The 21,791-nt window shown below is 38.7% G+C and overlaps 2 protein-coding genes and 1 pseudogene across 3 annotated transcripts; all 3 read right to left on the reverse strand.

Moving 5' to 3' along the window:
• Positions 1-6,268: 6,268 nt before the first annotated feature.
• Positions 6,269-7,984, reverse strand: LOC143631166 (uncharacterized). The gene has a single exon (XM_077100012.1). It carries the CDS (start codon positions 7,961-7,963, stop codon positions 6,290-6,292), a length of 1,674 nt encoding a protein of 557 aa, XP_076956127.1. The 5' UTR covers positions 7,964-7,984; the 3' UTR covers positions 6,269-6,289.
• A 1,551-nt stretch (positions 7,985-9,535) lies between these two features.
• Positions 9,536-17,020, reverse strand: LOC143631168 (protochlorophyllide-dependent translocon component 52, chloroplastic-like). The gene is made up of 5 exons (XM_077100013.1): positions 16,185-17,020; positions 15,929-16,091; positions 10,168-10,365; positions 9,897-10,084; positions 9,536-9,810 (listed from the first exon to the last, which is right to left on the reverse strand). Exons 1-5 carry the CDS (start codon positions 17,018-17,020, stop codon positions 9,555-9,557), a joined length of 1,641 nt encoding a protein of 546 aa, XP_076956128.1. The 3' UTR covers positions 9,536-9,554.
• A 557-nt stretch (positions 17,021-17,577) lies between these two features.
• On the reverse strand, positions 17,578-21,549 carry LOC143631167 (protochlorophyllide-dependent translocon component 52, chloroplastic-like; annotated as a pseudogene). The gene is made up of 4 exons (XR_013153302.1): positions 21,067-21,549; positions 19,331-19,868; positions 19,062-19,259; positions 17,578-18,064 (listed from the first exon to the last, which is right to left on the reverse strand). The product of XR_013153302.1 is annotated as a protochlorophyllide-dependent translocon component 52, chloroplastic-like (transcript).
• Between the last annotated feature and the right edge of the window lie 242 nt (positions 21,550-21,791).

Consider the following 21,791-nt stretch of genomic DNA (forward strand, 5'->3'; position numbering starts at 1 on the left):
TAACTTATTCATGTGATTATGATATTAATTATTTTAATTATTGTTAGAATTAAAAAACTTATTAAATTTACTAGGTTTAAATTTTTCATCGTTTCTTTTTTAAAAAGCACATGCTTCGTTCAAAAATCATAACGCTCCCTATCGTTTGTAACTAGATTATTCGCCTAATCTATAACCTACATTTTTTGTTTCAAAAGGTTTGTGAACGAAAACTCTACACGAGTGAAAATATAAGTTTAAACCTGGCATGTATTTGTAAGCTTAGTTTTCAAATAATATTACAAAATCTGTTACTAATGTGTTTTTTTATTTTTTTCAGGTATAATGGTTCATTTATGTTATATTATTTCTTGTTTACTAAATTATTTATTTATAAAGTATTTTCTTTTTATGTTATAGACATAGTTTAACATCTTTTTTAATATCTGCTGGTAAAAAACTTATGTCAAATATTTGTGTTGATTTAATATGTTTTTTACATTTTATATTATTTCTTGATATGTTTTCCACCCGTGTGTAATACGGGTTATTATCCTAGTTTATAACATATTGTAACAAATGAAAAAGAATTAATAAATAACTTTAAACCAAAAATTAAAGTCGGACACTCATTTAAAACCAAAAGAGTGATCACACAAACCTGATACTTAAAACTTTAAAACACTTGAACAAACCTTTAAATGTTCAGAAGCTCATATCTAAAATTAAACTTTCTGTAACATGAAATTGAACCCTTAAATCACTTCATATAATCTCGTAATCATAAAAAAATAATCATTCGACCATCGATTTGATCATCGAATGAACAAATATGGAACGTATTTAAACTTTTATCAATTGAAAACAATTCCCAAATTTCAATTCAATTGAAGTGGTGTCTGCAAATGGTGTTGGTGGCGATGGTTGAATCGGCGTAACGGTTAATTGGTATGGAAACGAGTTGAAATAATTTACAAATTTGTCACCATGTGTTTTTTGTCAAGGGTGTCGCGTACGTAATGTACAATAAGAGATTATTGTACTGGATCCTTTATCTATCTATATATATATGTGTGTGTGTGTGTGTGTGCGTGCGCGTGTGTATGTATGTATGTGTGTATGATAGAATGTTTGTATGATAACATTAAACGATACAGTCCTGTTGTAGAATTTATAAAAGAGCAATGCTAAATAAATAACTTCAACTTTCAAGGATTAATAATATCATAACAAAACCACGTAATCAACTTTCATGAATCAAAGTTTGCTTTAATTTCAGATGATCATAATTCATGTAATTGCCGATTTCGCATGAAAAGTTTAGTATAGTGTATATTTATAGAAGTAATGAAAACTTGTAATAATATTAAAGTTTGAATCAAGATATAATGAAGAAACACTAACCGGACCCCGGGCAGATTACTGGTAACCTGGGGGTTAGATAAATGTTTCCCACGAGGGGTGAGACCCTGAGAAGATGGTTCTTCTGATAACCTGCAAAACAGACACCTTGAGCTTGTCACTGAGAAGGGGGGGGGGGGGTTCCTCCTTGTGACCACCCTCCGGCGTGAGAATCAGACTAGATTGCTCTTTAAATATAAATGTATATTAAGAGATTGCTAGAGCAGATATCAGGTATAGTATGATGATATAAGATAAGATGAGATGGTCATACAATTTGTGGTATTTATAGCCGAATGTAGGTTTCCAAGGAGGTGTGGCCGGCTGCAACAGTATTCCTGTTCCACCAACAGTAGCCTACCCACGTGCCTGTTGGTAGTTGGTGGGTAGGCAGCGGCTGATAGCGACCAGGCCTGCTGTATACTATTCCTTTTCCACCAACTGCCGGCTGCGCACGTGGTATGACAAGAGTTGGTGAGTAGGCAGCGGCTAATAGTGACATACAGTATAGGAGCATGCTGGTCGCCATACTGTTGTCCATAAGCTGTCGTATCTTTAGTCAGATCTTTTTCCCATACCTCGTCAGGTACAGTACAGAAGATCTTCCCGTATCGTACGGACTGGCTTATTTGGGCGGGAGTATTCCCCCTCCCGCCCTTGTGCGGGATTGTTCCCGGCTTCGCTCATTCCTTCAGGTGACACTGAATGATTGAGAGCTAAGTGCCTTGTGCGTGTAGCCTTGCTGCGCGGGTGGCCTTCCCTAATGGCTTGTATCCGAGGCTGCGGGGACAGGCGGAGTCCTTCACCATTGGGAGGCATTTCCTGCGGGAACAGCTTGCGTACTGCGCTTGAGGACGTCACGTCTCTGAGCATGGTTGGTCCTGCGGATCCAGTTGGTTTCTGCTCAGACGTCCCTGTTTAAGGTGAGTCTTGCGGGTCCAACTGGGCTCTGCTGGGACCTACCTCTTCAAAGATGCAATTAAAGGGGTTTTACGAAAATTTTATTTTTATAGTTTGAAACCAAATGAATTATGAAGCAACCTGTGTGGTCTGAAATGAAACTTGGTCAATTAATTCCCGTAGTAACCTACCCTAGCCTAACCTTTTTCTCAATTCTCGATTTCCGTCAATTGCCTGTACCATCCTAACGATTTCAAGGTGTTTCTACGTCAATCTTGGTCAATATTAGCTCTAGTCATTCTCGCATGCATTTGGTCACTCTACTGTATATATTAAAGAATGCCCCCCCCCCCCCCCCCCCCCCCCCCCCCCCGCAGTTTAGTTGGCCCTGTGCGACTACACATCCTGCACAAGGCAAGATCCGAAACTGCTGACAATCTCCACTTGTTGCTAGGTTCATCCATGATGTCGAAGAACATCCTAACCTCGTGTAAAAACCCAAAAATTATGCCAAATTTGGCAAGTTTGGAAGTTCAATAGCCAAATAGTCATCAATCCAAAGTTAAAGTACAGGGTTTAAAACGTAATAATGTAAAACTTAGCCCAACCGACCATTATCCAATTCCCCAGCAGACCGTTAAGTTTATTGACTCGGTGAAACAATCAATTGGTTAATGGCACGTGGTAGATGATGATGCGATGATTTGTGACACGTGTCAATGAATCAGCACCCAGTGGACCACTAGCAGTGCCGCACACGCTCCCGGATGATGAGATTTTTTCTAGCGTGGTAAGGTGTTAGCACGAAACCTATGACGCGGATTCTTGGAGGTTGTTCCGCTTAGCCCAGTGGTCTACTAGGGGTCCTCGGAACAACCAATAAATAAAGTAATAAGAGATGGGAATTTCAATCGATTTCCCGACGATTTCTCTCAATATTCGTACCCCAATTCCGAGCCTCTACTGAGCGTTGCTTCCACTCCAAGAAATCCCAGAGTCCTAGCATTTAATTTAAGTGAAGGTTCTACCAGATCACCGAAGTCGTAGCCCGACCGAATAGCTAGTTGTTAGGCTTGTTAAGATACTGGTTATTGCTTTGGTGAATTATTATCTAAGCAAAGACCTTAGATGGAGTTATAGCCAAACCTTTAAAAGTTAAAACTATTGGTATTAATTTTTCATGTAAATGTTTAACAAGTGTATGTTTCTTCATAATGAAGAAACGTCTCTTTTTAGTAATAGAATAATGATTAGTTAAACAAAAGGTTGAAGACCCGTCTGTTATGATAGTCTATCAAGTAATGTTTTGAAAATAGCTTTAAACTATAAAACGATGTTAACGTTTTAAAACAAGGTCTAAAACTGTAAAACCAGACTCTCTAAAAGTATGAGTTTATTCATGTAAATGATCAAGTATTGAAACGGCCTATTATGATATTAGGTTAAGAAATATAATCAAGTGTCATGAGAACGACCATGATTACGAAAAGACCGATAAGGTGAATACGCTTTACTTTTAAAAATCTTTTAAATACATGGATATATGTTATCCTTATTAAGAGTCAGAATACGTTTACAAAGGATTGGTCCAACTACTTAAAATGTTTTGACACAAGGTACTAACCAGACATTCAGGCTAAATTGTATGTAGTAGATATGATGCAAAATGTTGGCCATGGGGCACGTAATTGTCCCTGAAGTGGTTTGGTGTGTATGTTTAATTGGCATGAGATGAGATTGAGACCTACTAAGTCGTTGAAAACTATTGGTGTAATGTCCTAACTATTTATGAAAATTCTTTTAAGTCGTAAATGTTATTCGCAAGCTATGTGTTGTCGTATTTACAAAAGTTTTTTCTAGTTATAAAAAATGAGGATAAAGACAATGATAGATGTTGGAGGAACTGAAGATCCCTAGGCATGGTTCGTATCTGATAGCTCAGATCATTTTGTAAACTGAAATATTTGTAACTTTTTAAACAAGAAAGTTTTATGAATAATTAAGGATTTTTAATTCCTATTGATATAATATATTTTATCAAACAATTTTATGTTTCGTAACAAATTTTGATAAATTCATAAAAAGTGGTATCAAGTATCGGTCATACGTCTAGACCTATAAGACCTGGTGTGACACCTCGAATATCCAGTGAACAGCTTCCAAGTTAGTGTTCCGGTGGAAGTCTTGGAATACCATCCTTGGCTGCCTGCACAGTTTCTAATATGTAATCACCACCATCATAATAAGTCGGTCAACCATCCTAATGAATGACGACCAACGGTCCTCCGAGTATAAAACTTTTTCTCCTCATATTCAACAAACTAATGAGAAGCGTATTTGTAATTTTTGAAATGTAAGAAACATACACGTAATTCACGCAAACCATAGTGAGCACCGGAGTAATTTACTAAATTATAATAAAATATATTACCTCCAATCATTTTAATAATTTATAAAGCAAGTTAAATTCGTGCAATTACACTAAAGAAATGCAACGCTAACGTCGAGGCCAAGAGTGTTTAGAAAAGTAATCATAATTGAATACGATATGTCATATGTGGTTCTATGTGGCATTAAAAGAAATTAAAATGCTAAAATTAGTATTGATTGTGGGATGACATCACACACATATATATATATATATATAATAGAAGTTTTTTTTAACTCAATTAAGTTTACAAGGAAATTAAATGTTGGGCTAAACTGTTATAAATGCGTCAGAAAAGCAGTTTGAGGAGGGAACGATAGAAGGGGGCGGGGCACCACCACTCCGATCAAGGTGAATTTTGTTGAGGACCGAGTCCGAGAGAGGTGGGGCAGTGTTCCTGGCGGTACCGCTGCCCTGTCTTTCTTGCACTCTGTCTACCCTTAATACATGAGTGCCGTTTAATTGTGCTCTTGTAATTAATCTTTGTGATAATTGGAGAATGCGATGGTGGCATCTCACATTAACATTAGCTAGTGTTGTTTAAGATGTATCATTGGTGAAAACTACCCGATGGTGCCATTCCCACTTTATTAATATAGTTGGGGAACGTCTTGTGGTGTGGCTTAGCGTTGTGTATAATATAGGTTTACAATGAGCATGTTTATATAGTTTTTCAAACATCAGTGGAAATTGCAAGTTTTGTAGTTGATTGACTAAACCTTGAAACACGAAGTGATTACATGCTTATCTTGTTTTTTTGCTTACTTTGTGTTTCTTGTTTCTTACTTCAATTACTAATAACTAGTTTGATTCATATTATTCAATATCTTTTAGACTTTTGTTTTATAAATCAAACAAAATGTGTTCGCCAACCACATGCTTATCATGCATATGATACGACTTAAGTAGGTTTTTGCAATTCTTGAAGATGATCATCAATGGTAAGGGTATTTCAGTCAATCTATAAAAACCGACAGAAAAAATAATGCCAGTAGTGTTTAAGACCAAATGCATTACAAGCAAGAAAATAGTAACTAAGTCTACCTATGGGCCAAATATATAATTGTTTTGACCTAAGATATTAAAAATTCATAATTAGGGGAAAGTTAACGTACAAATAAAATTAACGTGCTAATTGTGAGAATCAAGCAGAGTAATTATAATTACATCGTAGAGTAATTATGTAATTATAATTACTCTGCTTGATTCTCACAATTAGCACGTTAATTTCATTTGTATCTGATGTAAACCCTTCATAATTATTTTGCAAAATATATTCATGATTCATCCTTTATAGGGTTCCTGGTTTAAATTGTTCACATGAAAACTATGTATAGGCTAACTATGTTAAATATAAAACAAAAAACATACATATAAACTAACTGCAACAAATATAAGAATAAACTTTTGGACAGAGCCCATTTCAAACCATACAAACTATTATCCGTTTTGACCCAAACCCGTTTCTCAACCTGCCCAAGTGTGACTTGCTAAAACCAAAAAGATAATCGAATTCATTATAGCAAACAATCAAACATATTCAACTTAACAGACAATATAGTACAACTATAACAAACCCGGTCAACACGTATTTATACCATCCTTGCAGTCTTTGGTCAAGTTATAAAACGTCTCAACTTGCGTCTTGGCCCTATAAAACACCTCAGTATCAACCGCAACTCGCATATATCCATCAAACTCAACCGGCTTCCCATTTAAAATAGTCGTCTCATTATACCACTCACTCGTATTCCCCCATAACTCCTTATAATCATCAAGCAAATGAACCTTGTAATGAGACCTTAACCTATCAAAATAATTATAAAACGGTTCGTTTGTAGCAACATAAAGATTCCTCCAGGGTTGAATAACACCTTGAAGCTTCGCCACCAAAACATCCGGAGACGAATCTTCGTCAAGGTGGGGCCACAGCTCTTTATTTTGAGCCTTTTCGCCCCGAACCACGTGCACAGCATCAAAATCCCAGTCCATTTGACCGCTAATTTCAGAAACTATGTTCATAAGTCTTTTCGATTTATAAAGCGCATGCCATGGTCTCTGAATGTAATTTGCAGCTTTACTTTCACACACGCGATACCAATAGTTTTCAGGCTCGGGTGTATCAAATTGCCTCCATATTATCGTGCTTCTATCTTTTTTCAATTGCATTGGTGTAACTTTATAAGTTGGAACCTTTCGTACAGAAACTTTCTTTTTATGATTCTTTTCCCATCTTTTCCAATCTTTTAAAAACTCGTCTTCTTCAACTATCGAAGCCGATTCTTTCAAATGCTCAAAATCAAAGTAAAATCTGAAATCTTTACCTTCTTCGTCTTTCTTACTTGACGTGTACGTTGATGCCAAACAAACGCTTAAATCCATAACGAACGTGCGATTTAGATACTGTGCTTCACCGAGCGCACACAAGAAGCTCCAAATGTAATGATTCATGTTCTTACAGTAATCCCCACCGCGTGAATAATAAAGATACTTACCGTTTCTAAAAGCAAGATCCGAACCTAAAACCGGGATCGTGTCGTTGATCTCATCATCACGGTAAGATGGAGAAACCCTGGCCGTCCGTTCGGTTCTAGTTGCGTTGAATCTTGATCTGGGTCGACGCGCATTCACACCCGAATGCCATCCCTTTGCGTTCACCACTTTGTAAGTACAGTCATCAGTGTACCCGATTTTAAACCGTCTGAAATCTCTGTACCTTCTCCACGACTTCTCTCTTCTGTTCCTGAATCGCCATGACACATCACACTCGTTGGCGTTCGACCCGTTGACCGGCAGTTGGTAATCAAGAAACACTATCGACTTAAAATGTTTCAGGTTAAACTTCTTAATAGCCATCAAAACACCTCTGTCCGAACAATTCACCAATCTCGAATCATCACAAGTAACAGAACTTAAGCTCGTATTCAAATCCAACACTTCCGGTTTCTGAACAACCGCATCGGTCGGCTCAACATCAGCAGCCTCAGAAGGGGCTGCGGCTGGGGTGAGCACGGCCATTCCGACATCCTCCCCGGTTTTTAAAAGGGAGGTGTCGATTTGGAAAATGGCGTTTTCGACGTCGGTGAAAACCCGAGTGAGGGCTCGAGAGGATTCCCAGGGATCAGGGGGTTGGTATGTGATGGCAATGACAGTGATTACAAGGACAGTGAACACAAATACAGAGAAGCAGACATTGCTAATGAGCTTAATCAGATTTTGGCCAATTGGATCTGTGGTGAAATTGGGTTCTTTCATATTGAACAAAACCCTAGAAAGATTCAATTGCAAGAAAATGAGATTGAATTGATGTACATGTACTTACCGGTGGGGTTGAATTGGATCTGTGGATGGTCCGAATGTTTATTGAATTGGATCTGTTGTGGATCTAGTGAAAGATAATCGCGTGGTGGATGAATTACTGTAAGTACGACAGAGATGTGACCCCGACTGCAGACTGGTGACTGGTTTGAGTTCAAGACGACAACAATTCCAGGCAAATATTTGATTAACTCAAATTTGTATTTTGACCTTCAGCTAGTACATATTTACAAATTGGATCTTATGTTTTATTCCTCAAACCTAGAGGTGGGCAAATAAACCATTAACCGAACCGATCCGAAAACTGTACCGAAACCGAACCGGTTTGAAACCGATTATATAGAAACCGGTTTTGGAACCGATTAAAACCGTAGGTTCGGAACCGGTTTGTAATTTTCTCCACCAAAACCGGTTAACCAAACCGAAACTGGCTAAACCGGGCAAAAACAGGCCAAAACCTGAACCGAAACCAATCAAAACCCAAACCGAAACCGATTGTACCATGGTGAGAAACCGGTTTCAACCCGAACCAAAACCAATCATAAACCGGTTTTGACGTTTATTGATTAAACCGAACCAGTTTTAACCCAAACCGGTTTTGAGTTTTAAATCGGTTTGTGCACCTCTGCTCAAACCCAAACCCAATCCAACCCATCTATTTTATCATTTTTACTCAAGTAGAAAAAAGAAGCAAGTTTTTCAAGGTATAAATAATTATGCTCGCTTGTTGGAGTATTTGAAAAAATGATAAATGAGGCAATATTCTCCAACAACAAAGAAATTGGAGTCTCTAAGGTGGTGGAGGACGTCAAGTACTTGGGTTTTTTTTGGATAAAAAATAGGCCTGTAATTAATGTTTACTTTGAAGAGAATTATGTAATTTTTGTTTTTAATTCGTTTACGGTTTTATTATGGCTTCTACCTTCTTGTTAGTTGTCTTTTAATGAAAGTTGTCGTTCTAAAAAAGAATTTAACTGTGTCATGTTCATGCCGGACACACCCAAAATCAAGTCATAAACTCATTACGCAAGTTCTAATGAACATTTTTGTAATCGATGCTTTTATAATTACTTTTGTTTTCTTAACTATTAAAATTTAAAATTTGTCTCTAAAATCTATATGTTAAAACCATGTTACATGTTCAAGTTCAAGTTAACCCATTCCATTATTAAACAAGTCCCATCATGTTTACATGATTAATAAACAGGTTATATTAGCTAACCAAAATCTGTTTATTTTCGTGTCATGTTGAAGCGGTGTTAGAAATTGTAGTTCACTTTTTATTTAGCAAATCTATACTTCATGAAATCTTCTTCAAAATTAATGTTTCAAGGTTCATAATTTAGAAAGACCCAACAACCCCTAAACTACATATATCTAATCATCCTTACCCCTTCAGATTACATATTTAGTAGATGTAACATCATACAATACACTTATACAACAACAAAACACAATAGAAAACACAAAACAGGTGAAAATATAGCCATACATGCTTAGCAAACACAAGTATTAGCTCAAAGCAACCTCATTTAAAGGCGTGATTATAGTCATGAAAACGAAAGTTCTTGTTAACAAAATGTGACAACCATCTCGACCCCACAAAACACAAAACTGCAGCAACCGCAAGTGCATTTCTTGCAGCCACCGATACCATCCCCTGTTTGGTTGCAGCCACTGTAGCCACTGCAGCAACCGAAAACACCTGAAGAGCCACCTTAAGCACATTCAAACCTTTATATGCACCATTGCAACTGCTACAATTCACCACATGACTCCAGTACCTAATAAAAACAAAATCAATCAAAAAACAAATTAATATGCATATTCGTAACGCCATTTCATTTCGGTTAAACAATATGCAAACAACCTGTCCATAAGCTGGTCTCTAGGCAGTGTAGGCGTTAAAGATTCATTAAACTTGTTTCCCCAATCGATTTGACCGCCTGCATATTTCTTTAACCACTTTCTGTATGCAACCACATTAGCATCTGATTTTGTTGGCACAAAACACACTTTTTGCCAATTTGATTGGCCAGCTTCAATCAGTTTTTTCTCCTGAAAGTTGCATAATCTTTTTTAAAAAAACTGAATGCAACGGTTTGAATCGTGATCAGGGTTTATTAAGTGTAACGGTTTACCTGACCATGAAGAAGACATAAATCTGAATCAATAATCAAATTCTGCTGAATATGTTGTATCCATCTGGGAACCACTTGGTCTATCCAAAGAGCAAAGTTCCTAGGGAAAATGAATATTAATCTGCTGTTACCCGGGCTCACTGGGATACATATGAAGATCAAAAGCACCTTTTGAGGTGGTTTTTGTGCTAATTTCTCCTGAATCAATTAAATTAAAGGAATGATGTAGCAAGTGAGTAAATACATGATACGTTTTACATTTGCTATTTCTTTTCTTTATGGGTGTGTTTTTTATGTTTGCATGGTTGAGGACCAATATGGCCTTTTTTAATTTGTGTGGGTGTCATTTGTAAACTTGGATTTGCATGTTTTGGTTTATATTCAGTAACCGATATCCCTGGCGGCTATCGAAGAGAATTATACTTCCTTTTCTCCTAGCTTCTTCTTAATCATAACCCTAACCTTATCAAGGGTATCAGAGCCGTTCCGATCACTTGTCGGAACCTCTCTATCATGAGGAATACTCGCAATCAAGATGTCGACAACGCCCTCAAGAGTCACGATAAGGCAATAACAGAAATCCAAACAACATTAGCAACCCTAATGAAACAACAAGAACAATCATCCAAACAACAAGAAGAGATCTTAAAGGCAGTACGGGAAAAATCGGTCCACTCAGGTGGCAGTGTATTTAGTTTGGGCTCATCGTTTTCTGCCAGCGATGCCGACTCGAAGGGTACCCGACCCTTGCGAATCGGGAAGGTTGAATTTCCTAGGTTTTCGGGCGAAGACGTGGAAGGTTGGATCTATCGTTGTGAACACTTTTTCGCAATGGACGAGACCCCAGACAACGTAAAACTCAGGTGAGCTGTTGTTCACTTGGAAGGGGATGCACTCCAATGGCACCGAGGCTACATGAAAATACGTGGTGCTACCATCTCCGAAATTCCGTGGGAAGATTATGTTAGATCTATCTCCGCCCGTTTTTCTAATGTTATGTTTGAAGACCCGCTAGAAGAGTTGGTTGCCCTCAACCAGACCGGTACCCTACATGAACTCAACACCACATTTGACTCCCTGTTGAATAAGGTAAACCTCACTGAAACACAAGCTATTAGTCTCTATCTCAAAGCCCTCAACCCGGATATTAGGGGACCGGTGAAGATGTTTAAACCACGAACTTTGCATGAAGCGTATGGGTTGGCAAAACAACAATCCTCAAACAATGACAACTTGGAGGGTAAACTGAAAGCCGGGCGAGTGGATACGGTGGGGTCGAAGACTAACTCCTACCCGAAGATCACACCACCCATGAATGCGGCCAAATTGCCGCTTTTACCCACTCCCAATAGGTCGGCTACTCTAGCGACCAAGCCGACAAACGGTCCTCGTCGCCTTACTAGTAAGGAGCTGGAACAGAAACGGGCAAAGGGTGAATGTTTTTAGTGCACAGAAAATTTTGTGCATGGTTATACATGTGCACGACTGCGTAAGCAGTTATACATTATTGAGGCTGAAGATGACGAGGAAGTGGTAGTGGATGAGGTAGTGACGGACGAGAGGGATGAGGCCGAGCCTCAAATTTCCATCCATGCATTGACGGGTATTCCGTCTTACTCGACCATGCGGGTGAGAGGGTCTATGGGAAACCGTCAACTCCACATACTTATTGATTCCGGGTCGACACACAACTTCCTCAATGAAAAGTTAGCAAAGAAGTTACAGTGTGAAGTTACAACCATATCACCGATTAATGTGGGTGTCGCAGATGGAAAACGCCTCACGAGTACTCAGGTTTGTAGAAATTTCCAATGGAATATGCAAGGGAATTGGTTTACAACTGAAGTACTTTTATTGCCTCTTGAAAGTTATGGTACGATACTAGAGATACTAGAGGTGCAATGGCTCTTACCCTTAAACGATATCCTAGGAACTTTAAGAATATGACTATGAAGTTTGAAGTGGAGGGTAAGCCGTATGAGCTCAAGGGGTTGGAAAATAATATCCTTTCTGTGTGTTCACTTGAAAAAATGGATGAATTGTTAACCAAACACTCAAAAAGGGGGGGGGGGGGGGGATCCATTTATTTAGTCTACAGGTGGAACATACGAGGATACATACCAAACAAAGGTGGTGGATGTACCAAACGAGTCACACGAATCCCCATGGAGAGCCCTCACATCGGGGAGTTTTCGGGGGTCTTCAAAATTCCGTTGAGCCTGCCACCGGTATGGTCTTTCGATCACAAAATTGTATTGAAGGAAGGAACAAAGCCGATCAGCCAACGTCCATACCGTTACCCTGCCATGCAAAAAGATGTCATCGAAAAAACTACTCGGGAGTTGTTGGATTAGGGGGTTATTCAGAATAGTCGGAGTTTGTTTGCGGCTCCGGTGGTGTTGGTAAAGAAAAAAAATGGTCAGTGGCGCATGTGTATGAACTATCGCCGGTTAAATGAAGCAACGGTCAAAGATAAGTTTCCGATTCCGTTGATTGAGGAGTTATTGGACAAGTTAGGAGGGGCATCGTTTTTCTCAAAACTGGATTTACGGTCCAGTTATCATCAGGTTCGGATGGCCCCCGAGGATATTTATAAAACGGCGTTCCGGACTCATGAAGGACATTATGAGTTTCTCGTTATGCCTTTTGGCCTTACGAACGCCCCGACAACATTTCAAGCTCTCATGAACCATATATTTAGACCCCTACTTAGAAAAGGAGTGTTGGAGTTTTTCGATGATATCCTCGTTTATAGCCGTACTCAAAATGATCATATACAACAATTGAAAAATGTCCTTTCCATAATGCAAGAAAACAAGTTGTTTGCCAAAGAGTCCAAATGTGTGTTTGGTGGTCGGGCGGTTGAGTACTTGGGTCATATTATATCAAAGGAAGGAGTGAAAACGGACCCTTCTAAAATAGAGGCAGTGCAACAATGGCCTACTCCAAAAACAATTAAACAGCTCCGGGGATTTTTGGAATTAGCCGGGTATTACCAACGGTTTATCCGCTCCTTCGGAATGATTGCTAAACCATTAACTGATCTGTTAAAAAAGGACGCATTTCGGTGGAACCCCGAGGCTCATGATGCATTTGAACGCCTCAAGGGAGCACTATCGTCGGCCCCGGTATTAGCGCTACCGGACGTGACCAAGCCATTTGTCATCGAAACTGATGCCTCGGCAGGAGGGGTAGGGGCAGTCCTGATGCAAGATCGACATCCGGTATCATTCTTGAGCTGCGCCTTATCACCGAAACAAAATGCTCTCTCGGTCCACGTAAAAGAATTGCTAGTAATCATGATGGCAGTTAAACAATGGCACTATTACCTCATCACTGGTGCATTCATTATTCGCACTGATCAAAAAAGCCTCAAGCATCTCCTAACCCAAAAAGTGACCACCCCATTACAACATAAATGGCTTGCTAAGCTAATGGGTTACGATTACAGTATCAGTACAAAAAGGGAAAAGAAAACGTCACGGTAGACACCTTGTCTCGGGTGTAAGGTACAGAATTGTTTATCACAGCGGTATCACAAACTGAGCCTTTACTTTTGAAAAAAATTATTGAAAGTTAACAAGGGGACATTGACGTGCAAAATGTCATTAAAAAAATAGAAACAGAAGGCAATGTTCAACATTGTATGGAATGGAAGATGGTTATCTAAGAAGAAGCGAATGGTGGTAGGAGGTGATGGGGGGTTACGGGAAGAGATAGTCAAACTGTATCATGAGTTGCCAATCGGGGGTCATTCAGGGGTACGAGCGACGGTTCAACGGCTAAAGGGCCTATTCTTCTGGAAAGGGATTACTAAGGTGGTGGTGAGACGGGTATTACGAGTGTGTGTGAGGGCCAAACATGAAAATGTTGCGTACCCCGGTTTGTTACAGCCGTTACCAGTTCAGTTCCGGACACGATTTTTACGGACATATCAATGGATTTTATTGGGGGTTTACCAAAGGTGAAAGGCAAGGACACCATTTTCGTGGTGGTGGATCGACTCACCAAGTACGGCCACTTTATGACGTTGGGTCATCCGTTCTCTGCCAAGGATGTGGCTCAAGTCTTTTTGGACAACGTCTATAAATTACACGGGTGCCCAAGTTCTATCGTCTCCGATCGGGACCCGATATTCTTAAGCTCCTTTTGGAAAGAATTTTTACATCTTCAAGGGGTGGACGCTAAGCTGTCCACGGCTTACCATCCTCAAACGGATGGCCAAACCGAGGTTGTGAATCGGTGCTTGGAAGGGTATTTAAGGTGTATGGTGATGGAGCGACCACATACGTGGGTTAAATGGGTGTCGCTAGTGGAGTGGTGGTATAACACATCGTTTCATTCATCCTTAGGGCGAACCCCTTTCGAGGCCCTGTACAGCTATCGGCCGCCTTTACACATCCCTTACATTCCCAAGGATGCTGTGGATAAAGAGGTAGATGAGATGATGCAAGACCGAGAGGCCGCGGTAAAGGTCTTGAAACAGTCGTTGTTCATCATCATCATCATCATCATCATCATCATCGTACTCAGTATATCCCACCAATAGCGGTAAAGGTCTTGAAACAGTCGTTGTTGAAGGCGCAAAATCGCATGAAGCAGCAAGTGAATAAACACCGATCGGAGAGGAGTTTTGAACTGGGTACGTGGGTTTATCTTAAGTTACAACCTCACATGCAAAACTCGTTACGGGCTTATAAACATTCTAAGCTTGCACCCAAGTATTTCGGTCCATTTTTAATTTTGGAAAAGATGGGTTCAGTGGCATATAAGTTAGATTTGCCGGAAGAAGCTCAAATACATCCGGTCTTTCATGTGTTGTTGCTAAAAGAGGCAGTCGGTCCACCAACTAAAGTGATTCCGTTGCCGAGGGAACCCTGATTTTTAGTTGGAGCGTAAGTTAGTCAAGCGTGGGAATCGTGCGGCTTTGAAGGTGTTAGTGCAATGGAAGGGTCAAATGGTGCAAGACGCTACTTGGGAGTTCTTCGATGATATGAAGTTACGCTTTCCAGCTTTCTCCGAGCTCACTCTTGAGGACAAGAGTGGTTGAGGAGGAAGTCTTGATACGTTTTACATTTGCTATTTCTTTTCTTTATGGGTGTGTTTTTTATGTTTGCATGGTTGAGGACCAATATGGCCTTTTTTAATTTGTGTGGGTGTCATTTGTAAACTTGGATTTGCATGTTTGGGTTTATATTCGGTAACCGATATCCCTGGAGGCTATCGAAGAGAATCATACTTCCTTTTCTCCTAGCTTCTTCTTAATCGTAACCCTAACCTTATCAATACGGTGGGGTCCGTTAGATTGGGTCAAGCAGGTCAGTTAAAACAGGTCAAAACTTATAGTTATCAAATAGAGGTGTGCATGCATGAGTCCATTTTGGGCTTAAACCTTCTGTTTTTGGATTTTTAAAAACTATTCGGTTTCTTCGGTTTTCAGTTTTCACAATGGGTTCGGTTCAGTTTTGCCTTTTTTTATTTTACCACTTGGGCTTGAAAATTTGGCCCAAAAAATGGCAAAAAACAACGAATTTGGGCCTAATTTTTTTGTTAATTAATAACTAACTCTTATTACACATTTGGGCATAAAAATTTTGGTGACATTATTTATTAATTTTGTTTAAATTACTTTAAATCGGTTTTTCGGTTTTTGGTTGATAGTAAACTGAAACTGAACCGAAAAATCAGCATTTTTAAAACAAAATACCAAAGCGTTGGTTTTTTTTATTGGATTCGGTTATCGGGTTCAGTTATTTGTTACCTCTGTGTTATCTGGACTTTCCCCGACCGTGGTATCTCCTCGAAACAAACAAGGAGGAACAAACTTCCAAATACCATCTGGCTCGGTTGCAGTGAAACCATTTATGTCTATTTTTTGTATGTTTAAATCAATAGGTGAACCACCTTCGCGATCAAGCTTAACAGTGCAAGAAACTTATGTTAGTATTGTCATAATCAAGAACACAAGAAAACTGAAAATATAAGAATTATTTGATTATAAAACTACAAATACTTATCTAGGCTGTTCTGACTTTAATATACCATAATGTGCATATGGAACATGAGCAGGGTCCATTAAGTTTTCAATAAGCACTTCATACCTACAAGTGTCAAACTCTTCATCAACAAAAGCCATGATGTTTATAATGATTTGAAGCAATATATTAACTACATACCCGTATGGTATATCTCGGTTGAACATTTGGTAAGTAAACGAAGGATCATCAAGTTCAGGGACGTACGGCGGTTTCTTCTTTGTAACAATATCTTTGTATTGCGGATCAGTGTTGGGCCAAAACCAAAGGATACCGTTTTGCACGGTGCTTGGATAAACACCAACAAACGCCTTCTGGAACGTGTGAACCGAAGGACCGTCTTGTGGAGCTTCAGGAATTAATTTGCAGTCACCGGAGCCATTAAAGCACCAGCCGTGGTACACACACTGCAACCGGCCCCACTGATCGATCCTTCCTTCAGAAAGCGGGGCCAATCTATGTGGACACATGTCGTCAAAAACCTTCCATGCATTCTCGGTCTTATCCCACCACACCACCACATCCAGCCCCATCACCTTCTTCCCGTGTGGAGCCCGTTTGTCGAGATCACACACCGGCATGATCGCGTACCACTGAGAAAACCAGTCGAATTGCTCATCTTGATTAACAGTTTCGGTTGAAACAGACGGAGAAACAGCGGTAAAGTTAGTTAATTTGGATTTTGTAAAATGGGTTAAGTTTGGTAAGGAAGATTTGTGGGTTTTGTTAGTAAATGAAAGAGTGAAAATGGGTTTGGAGATGTGAGCTCTGATGAGCAAAGGTGGTGCAACAGTGGAGAGTGTTCTTAGAGCTTCCATTTGCATAGTGAATAATTTGGAGTTTTAAAGATTTGCATATATAAAGACTGTGCATGGTAGAGAGTGTGGTTATAATTAGGCCACCTTTACAATCCAGCTATCTTTATTGCTGTTGAAATTTGGAACTAAAGTCATATTTGGCCTTTGAATGCTTCAGAAATGTTACATCTTGATACATGAAGACTTATGACTTCTACACTTACAATTCACAATCTTCTTAAGTTGTCAATTGTCATCATAACTTGGTCTAAAATAAAGTTTTGAATAACTCAGATATTTCTTTCAAGTTATACTTTTCTCACTCATCAAAGTCTGGGAAGAATTTTCAAACATTTTGATCATGTTTATATAATAAAATATTTTACTTCATAGATCTAATTACATAATTTGCACAGACATGTTATGGTTGATATGCAACCCAAATATAAACCAACTAGAATAGTACCCAGTATAAGTAAATTGACAAACAAAATGAGAAACAAATACGGTTAATTAAGAGACATTAAACTCTTATACATATATAAAAGTATATATATTTTTATTTGCTTTCACCGCCATTATCACAACACATAAAAACAACCATAAGTCTGAAAACAAGTATTAACGAAACGCGTGATTATAATCATGGTACCTAAATTTTTTGTCAACAAAATGAGACAACCATCTTGATCCCACAAAACACAAGATAGCAGCAACCGCGAGTGTATTTCTCATAGCAACTGATATCATACCTTGTTTGGTTGCAGCCAAAATAGCCACTGATGCAACCGAAAGCACTTGAAGTGACACCTCAAGTGCATTTAGACCTTTGTATGCTGCATTGCAACTGCTGCAGTTGACAACATGGCTCCAGTACCGGTCCATGAGTTGTTCTCGTGGTGGGCTTGGTGGAAGTGACCGGTCAAAGCTGTTACCCCATTTGAGTTGACCGCCTGCATACTTCTTTAACCACTTTCTAAATGCAACCACGAGAGCATCCGATTTGGTTGGCACAAAAACTAGTTTTTGCCAGTTAGAAGGGTTGGCTTCCAGCACTTTCTTCTCCTGCAAGTTTCATAACCTTTCAAGATATGATTGGACAAGCACAAATCTAACACAAAATTTGCTGGTTTATGTTTAGTCAAAACTGGTTCAGATCAGTATCTAAGCGAATCAACAGACACATTTAGTTAAAAATGGTTTGTGCTTGAGTTGGCCCGTCTACCCCGTTTTTTCATAATTTATAAAGAACTTTTTTTTGTCACATAAACTGATTGATTATTTTAAGCCAAAAGATAAAAGAGAAATGAAGCATAATTATTTTATATACCTTTATTTTCTTTATAACTTTAAAGTATTAATATGCAATATGTAAAATTTTGGGTTGTGTGCACGAAACGGAAATAATCGAACCCAAACGGAACCTGACTATTTGGTTTTATGTTTTCTAAAAAAGCGATTTTCTGGTTCGGTTTGGCTTTTGCATCAACCAAAAACCGAAAAAACCAAACTGACCCAAACCAAAAAAAAAAATTTAAGAAATTTATAAGAAATAAATGGCGTAGCACAAATAAATTATGTCCATGTGTGTTATAATCAATTAATCACTAATTAACGAATATATTTGGGCCAAAAGTTTCAGGCTCAATTTCATTATTTTGGGCCATTTTCGGCGCAAAGTTTCAAGCTCAGATTTATTATTTTGGGCCATTATTTTCGGCCCAAAACTTTCAAGCCCAAATGGTAATAAAAAAAACCAAAACTGAACCCATTTTGAAAACTGAAAACCAAAACCGAATGGTTTACAAAAGCCCAAAAACCGAAGTTTTGGTTTTAGGTTCGGTTTGAGCCTAAACTGACTCAAACCAACCTATGTACACCCCTAATTTCGGGTTAGACCGGTCATGTTCGAGTCAGCGCGTGAAAACTCATGACGTGTTCGGGTACATACAATTTTCTGGTTCGTGTCAGGTTCAACCCGCTAGCCTGTTAACCCAAGAACACGACTGACTTAACACCTTTCAAATAAAACTCAAACCCGTGTGGTTTTTATTTTGTTTACCTCAACGTGAAGAAGATACAAATCCGAATCAATAATCAAATTCTGGTTAATATGGTAAACCCATCTGGGAACTAACCAATCCATCCAAACAGCAAAGTTTCTTGGAGAAGCAAATATTAATCTGCTATTTCCCGCGCTCACCGGCATACATATGAATATCAAAAGCGCCTGTCGAGGTGATTTTTGTGCTAATTTCCCCTAAATTAATCAAACTATACTAGTTAAACACTTTAATAATCTTTAGTTATACATGTAAACCAAATGTATACCTTTTTGCTTTCATCTGATTCATTTGGATTGCCCCCAATTGTTATTTTACCATGAAACAAACATGGAGGAACAAAATTCCACTCACCATTTTTCTGTTTTGCATTAAACCCGTTTTTGTCTATCTTCTGCACGTTTATTTCAAGCGGTCTACCCCCTTCGCGATCAAGCTTAACAGTGATTAATATATAATAATTAATAAAGCTCGTGTTAGCCTGGCATTTATTAATAGCATGGTGTATAACTTTATAAATGATAAAATACTTATCTAGGCTGCGGTGTCCTCATTATCCCATAATGCGCGTATGGCACATGAGCAGGGTCCATTAGATTTTCAATCAAGATTTCATACCCGTATGGTATATCTCGGTTGAACATTTGGAAGGTAAACGAAGGGTCGTCGAGTTCAGGGATGTATGGCGGTTTCTTCTTTGTGAGGATATCTTTGTATTGTGGATCGGTGCTGGGCCAAAACCAAACGATCCCGTTTTGCACAGTGCTTGGATAAACAGCAACACACGCCTTCTGGAACGTGTGAACCTGCACATTTATGCAATAACAGAATTACATACACGTAATAACTATAACAGAATGACATATATGTAACAGAAGAATTGTATGTGTGATTAGGGCTGTAAACAAACTGAACCGAACCGGACAAGGCCTTGTTCATGTTCGTCCGTTAAGCTTTTATCGGACAAACGAACGGTTCACAAACACCTAACTGAACGAAATTTCTTATTCATGTTCATTCATTAAGGAAATGAACTTGTTCGTTCACGAACACAAGTGAACGGACACAAATGAGCATAAACAATGTTTTATTTGATTTTGCTAACCGAGAATGGTAAGCTTTAATGGTTCAGTCCAGTTACCAAATTTTTGTTGGTGTTTTTTTAACATTCATATTCATATATTAGTTTACATATAAATTTATCACATAAAACTCGTATATTTTTTCATAGTATGCAATTTTACTTAAATCTATATGAGAAGAGTACAAAAGTACTTAATATGGGAAGGATATTTTGAGAACTTGATGCGTTGTAAGAACTTTAAAAACTCAATATGAGCCACACAATCATTTAAATGTGTATAGAATATGTGTTTGAGATTAAATTAGATTAAAAAATGAATTAGGAGAGAGAACAAAGATGTGTGATGATTACACTAGTGTAAACGTTAGTTACATCTATGTAAAAAGTCGATTCGGTGTGTAAAAAAATACTATAATTATTTTTACGTACATGTCATATTACATATACGTAAACAAAAAAAATTCAAAAAAAAATTTGTTACGTTGAGTTCTTTCGAGTCCTTAAGACTCAAAGTGGTTCTCAAAAGAAATCAATATATATATGAACCTTTAATGAACAAACATAAACAAACATTAGTGAACATAAACGAACGTTAACGGACACCTTATCGAGCGTTCATGAACGCAATTGAACCAACGTGACCTCTGTTTATGTTCGTTCATTTAGCTAATTGAATGTAAATCCTTGTTCATATTTGTCCATTTCTTAACTAAAGATAAACAAACTTCCTGCGGAGCGTTCGGTTCCTTTACAGCCCCATGTGTAATAACATAATTAGATGTGTGTGATAACATAATTATGTAATAACTGTTGGACTTAATTGGGCCGAATAACACCACAGATATGCTTGTGGTAACTCATCACGACTCTTTCAAGATTATTATATCCTTCAAAAACGTAATAACGAATGCGTAATGTACCGGAGGACCATCTTGGGGAGCTTGAGGGATCAATTTGCAGGCACCGGAGCCGTTAAAGCACCAACCGTGGTACACGCACTGCAAGCGGCCCCACTGATCGATCCTGCCTTCGGAAAGCGGGGCCAATCGGTGAGGACACATATCGTCGAACACCTTCCATGCATTCTCGTTCTTATCCCACCACACCACTACATCCAGCCCCATCACCTTCTTCCCGTGTGGGGCCCGTTTGTCGAGATCGCAGACGGGCATGAGCGCGTACCACTGAGAGAACCAGTCGAATTGCTCTTCATCTTCGTTAATAATTTCGGTCTGTTCTTCAGGTGGGGATATGGGTTCGGTTGAAACTGCGGTAAAGGTTTTGAATTTGGGTTTCTTGATGGGCTTATTTGGAGTGATTGAGAGAGTGGAAATGGGTTTGAATAATTGGGGAATGATGGGTGAAGCTGGAGTGATAGTGGATGTAGCTCTGAAAGCTTCCATGGCGGATGGATGGTGTCAACTGTCAAGTGAATATTGTGAATTTGAATTTAAATAATAATATTATTATGAGGTGGTTATTGATAATGCGATTGTGGTTATAATCGCGCCACCAGTATCTTGCCAATTGTCCGTATGGGTGCTGGGGATGTAATGTAAACGAGCCATCCAGCAAGTTTTGACTCACGAGCCTTGAGCTCGTTTCATTTCGAACTTTTATTATATAGCTCGAGCTTGGATAGTTA

This window comes from Bidens hawaiensis, unplaced genomic scaffold, assembly GCF_021521415.1.
Source record: "Bidens hawaiensis isolate Kalapana, Puna unplaced genomic scaffold, B.hawaiensis_p1.1 tig00005944_1, whole genome shotgun sequence".
Lineage (NCBI taxonomy): Eukaryota > Viridiplantae > Streptophyta > Magnoliopsida > Asterales > Asteraceae > Bidens > Bidens hawaiensis.